At 33.5% G+C, this 5,000-nt stretch overlaps 1 protein-coding gene across 1 annotated transcript in view; it reads right to left on the minus strand.

The window, feature by feature from the left end:
* LOC135206605 (transmembrane protein 42-like) overlaps positions 1–5,000 on the minus strand; it is a 122,292-nt gene that overhangs the window by 28,144 nt on the left and 89,148 nt on the right. The window contains exon 2 of the mRNA XM_064237942.1: positions 4,613–4,759. Coding sequence (XP_064094012.1) covers positions 4,613–4,759 — 147 coding nt within the window. The remainder of the gene's footprint in view (positions 1–4,612; positions 4,760–5,000) is intronic.

Here is a 5,000-nt window from a genome sequence, read left to right on the forward strand (position 1 = left end):
TACAGCTATGTAATTACTGGGTATGTTATATCAGTGAAAATATATACTTTTAGCTTTCTATTTAATTTTATTACAGCGTTAATAACCTAGGTGTTGTGACACCAGTTTAAGTAGTCATAAATCAATAGATCAATCTTGCATTCATCTAAGCCAGGGATTCCCAACCTTGGGTACATGTACCTCCAGTGATACATTTTTACTCTTCAGGGGGTAATTGGATCTGAGAGAATAGCCAGTACATACTGTGCAATTCATGATGTAATCAGCATTGAGATTGCACAGTCGTGTTTCTTTATTATTTCCTCATTTTAGTAAGCAAAGCTTTTACCTAAGTTACATCAAGAGTGGTGTGAATACCATTTATTTTTAACCCTCTTACGCCAATTGTATGTATTAAACGTCGACGTAAATTGTCTCCCGGGCGCCGATTGGACGTATTAAACATCGACATAAAAAAGTTTATTTTAAAATTCACGGAAAAATACTTATAGGCCTACCAGCCAAAAACTTTTGAATCACGCGCCCTCAGGGATGCTGGGAGCTCACGGATCAAGGCGTTGTTTTCTTTACAATCGTTACGCAGGCGCGCAGGCGCGAATTTCTTTCTTATCGCACATCTCGGAAATTATTTCGTCACTTTGACATAATTTTTGCACCATTTTAAATTAGCCGTTACATGGAGTATTATATATGAAAATGTGCACAAATTTATGTAGAATACAACAAAAAAATACTCAGGATTGTAGCTTTTATCAGTTTTGAAATATTTTCATATAAATAACGATAAGTGCCAAAATTTCAACCTTCGGTCAACTTTGACTCTACCGAAATGGTCGAAAAACGCAATTGTAAGCTAAAACTCTTATATTCTAGTAATATTCAATCATTTACCTTCATTTTGCAAAAAATTGGAAGTCTCTAGCACAATATTTCGATTTATGGTGAATTTATGAAAAAAAACTTTTTCCTTACGTCCGCACGGTAACTCTTCTGATAAATTTTTTCGTGCAATTGTCGTAATGTTTGCACCATTTTAAATTTGCCGTTACATAAAGTTTCATATATGGAAATGTGTGCAATTTCATGCATAATACAACTAAAAACAACCCATGGTTGTAGCTTTTATCAGTTTTGAAATATTTTCATATAAATAACGATAAGTGCCAAAATTTCAACCTTCGGTCAACTTTGACTCTGGCGAAATGGTTGAAAAACGCAATTGTAAGCTAAAGCTTTTATATTCTAGTAATATTCAATCATTTACCTTCATTTTGCAACAAATTGGAAGTCTCTAGCACAATATTTTGATTTATGGTGAATTTATGGAAAAAAAAAAAATGTTTCCTTACGTCCGCGCGGTAACTCTTCCGAAAAAAATCTGAAATTTTTTGTCCGATTGTCGTAATGTTTACACCATTTTAAATTAGCCATTACATAAAGTTTTATATATGAAAACGTGTGCAATTTCATTTAGAATACAACAAAAAATAATTGAAGGTTGTAGCTTTTCTCATTTTTGAAATATTTTCATATAAATCACGATAAATAGAAAAAAAACCACGTTCGGTCAACTTTGACTTTACCGAAAGTCAAAAAACGCCATTGAAAGGTAAAACTCTTACAGTCTAGTAATATTCAGTCATTTATCTTCATTTGGAAACAAATTCGAAGTCTCTAGCACAATATTTTGATTTATGGTGAATTTAAAAAAAAAAAACTTTCCTTCCCTCCGCGCACGGATTCTCCGCCGCAAATCTCCAAAATGCATACGTCGCATTATCGTTATATTTGCTCCGTTTCATGGAGTTTTATATATGAAAATGTGCGCAATTTCATGTAGAATACAACAAAAAATATTTGAAGGTTGTAGCTTTTCTCATTTTTGAAATATTTGCATATAAAAAAATATATATAAAAAAAAATTTCGACATTAGGTCAGATTTAACTCGTCTGAAATGGTCGAAAACTGCAACTGTAAGCTAAAACTCTTACAGTATAGTAATATTCAATAACTTATCTTCATTTTGAAACAAATTGGATGTCTCTAGAACAATATTTTGATTTATGGTGAATTTTTGAAAAAAAAAAAAATTTTACGTCCGCACGTTACGAATTCATGCATTATTTTGTGATAATATTTTCTCTGTGTTGCTTTGATTGTTTTACAATGTGTTATATACCAAAATGATCGAAATTTAGTGTACAATACAACGAAAAATAAATTAACTTGTTAGCTTCAACCGTTTTGCTCACAGCGCAATTTGAATACAATTATATATGAAATTTTGTTTTTGCGCTATCATATATTGCATTACAGGCAGTCCCCGGGTTACGACGGTGTCGGCTTACGACATTCCGAGGTTACGATGCTTGTCCATAGACGTTATTTCCAGGGTTACGACGCATGTTCCAGGGTTACGACGCCTACAATGCTCATCTGGGAGATGAAATATGACACCAAAAATGCAAAATCATCAATATTTGAAGGTTTTTTTGATGAAAAATGCCATAAGAATGCAGTTTACATAGTTTTCAACGCACCCAAAGCATTAAAAGTAAGGTTTTCTTAGGATTTTTGACGATGTTCCGGCTTACGACGATTTTCGGCTTACGACGCGTCTCAAGAACGGAACCCCCATCGTAACCCGGGGACTGCCTGTATTTATATATGATAATGATATTTTTTTTCATTTCTGATGGTTGCATACTAAACTTCAGGCAATGACAAAAAAAGGAGCCAAAAATGAACTCTTAATCTTAAAAACGAAGCGCTCTGTGATTTTTTCAAAAAAAAAATTTTCCGCTTTGGCGCTCACTCCGAGACCGCCTCGGCATACGGAAGACGATTTTTATTATACCCCTTCGGCGTAAGAGGGTTAAAACTATTATGGAACTTCCCACGGCTGTAATACCCATGGTGACTGGGTTGAGTCACTCAGTCCAGTGAAAGGGTGACTATATCACAATATTAATTTCAATGGTTTTGCTTATTCAGGGAGTAAGCCTACAAACTACTTTGTTGTTGGGGGAGGGGGGGTTAGGAAAGCATAAAAAAGCTCTATACAGGGTATATCACATTGAGTGGAATATGCAGGAACTTTAGGATAGAATATTTATGATTTCTTTATTAGAATAAAAATGTAAAAAAATAAATACTATGCAGGCTAAACCGTACAGAAAAATTATTTCTAATAAAATATGGCATATTTTAAAAATTTTCAATGAAGAAACAACGGGCTACTTGGCCGTAGATTTTAGCATGTTTGAAATTATTTGATGTACTGAATTTAGAGACTTTTTTTCTGTTCAATCATCTTGTGTTTCCACTTATAACTGAGAATATAAGAACGTGTTTAATTTGTGTGGTTTTTATTTGATCCTTGTTGTTAGTATGAGTAGTACTAATTACAAAGACTCCTTCACGTTAAGTTAGGAACATTAATGTTTGCAACTTATGCATAAGGGGAAAATCTTGCACCTGTCCCGAGTAAGCTAGAGGTTGAATCATGCCTTGTTCTTTTTCCTTCTCTATGTTTAGGGGTACACAGGAATCTGTAAAAATTCCCAAGGTGTACAGAAGAACAAAAATTTGGGAACCCCTGATCTATGCATTGAATTTAATCTGTTGAAATGGTATAAAAGTCACAAACACTATAGAGTTATTACCATATAAATGATGTGCATAGGTTGTCAATGAAAGAGGAAAAGGGAAGTGGAAATTTTCCAAGAAAAATTAAAAGGGATAGAGGTACCAATGTTCAGATGAATCACTGCAAAGATTGTAGGCATCATAGTGTATTCAATCCCAGCAGTGGACCCCTCAGCTACTATTCTGACAAAAGAGTTGTGATCAGAGGGTCTAAAGAGAGGGCACTGGCTGGTAAAGGATACATACAGAGCACTGCCTATTTTTCTGTTACATTTAAATCACACAAAAATCAATAAAATATCTAACATGTAACTGGGTAACTGTACCAATGCCAAAGTTCTTTCAACTCATGCTGCTCTTTAATTGTGCATTCATTAAACTGTTTACAGATTTTAAAAAATCATTGCTTAGATTTTTTTTGTTTTATATACTTTCACATACAGACCATCTATTCTACAGAAGTTACCTTTGATAACCTTGAGGCATAAGGCGTGACATTCAGAGCATAACATCTACCTACACTCTTATACTTGTGACATGGAATTTAGCTCATTACACAAAAACAATGGAAAGACTTCATAAATTAGCATGGAATTTAGCTCATTACACAAAAACAATGGAAAGACTTCATAAATTAGCTGGAATTAGCTCATTACACAAAAACAATGGAAAGATTCATAAATTAGCTTGGAATTTAGCTCATTCACAAAAAACAATGGAAAGACTTATAAATTAGATGGAATTTAGCTATTCACAAAAAAACAATTGGAAAGATTCATAATTAGCATGGAATTTAGCTCATTACACAAAAACAATGGAAAGACTTCATAAATTAGCATGGAATTTAGCTCATTACACAAAAACAATGGAAAGACTTCATAAATTAGCACTCATAAATAAAAAAGCACGCCTTGCATAGGGAAATATCTACAAGTCACATCTACATAAAATAAAGTGTCTTACTGTGAAAAAGAAATTTGCTGCTGTGTTTGTTATAGTAGCTTCAAGAGTAGTATGGGAGAACCGAAGTGCTTTGGTAAACATGGTCCACATCACACAGTTCGTCCCTATCATGAAGGCAAAAAACACTATGCGTAGAAACACTGAGTACTGGAAAGATGGGAAAAATTACCTTTGAAGTTGCAGAAAAAACATTTGTATCAACACCTAATATAAACACATCAATAACTATTGAATAAACTATATCATAGATGTTAATTTACAAGTAATTCTCTCCAGCATATAAAATACTTAGTAATTCTTCTTCATACATACAAACCTCTCACTGTACATATGCCTTCATGCTAAGTAAGCATAGCAAATGATGAAAAGCATACAACATATACCAAGC

This window comes from Macrobrachium nipponense, chromosome 31 (genome assembly GCF_015104395.2).
Source record: "Macrobrachium nipponense isolate FS-2020 chromosome 31, ASM1510439v2, whole genome shotgun sequence".
NCBI lineage: Eukaryota > Metazoa > Arthropoda > Malacostraca > Decapoda > Palaemonidae > Macrobrachium > Macrobrachium nipponense.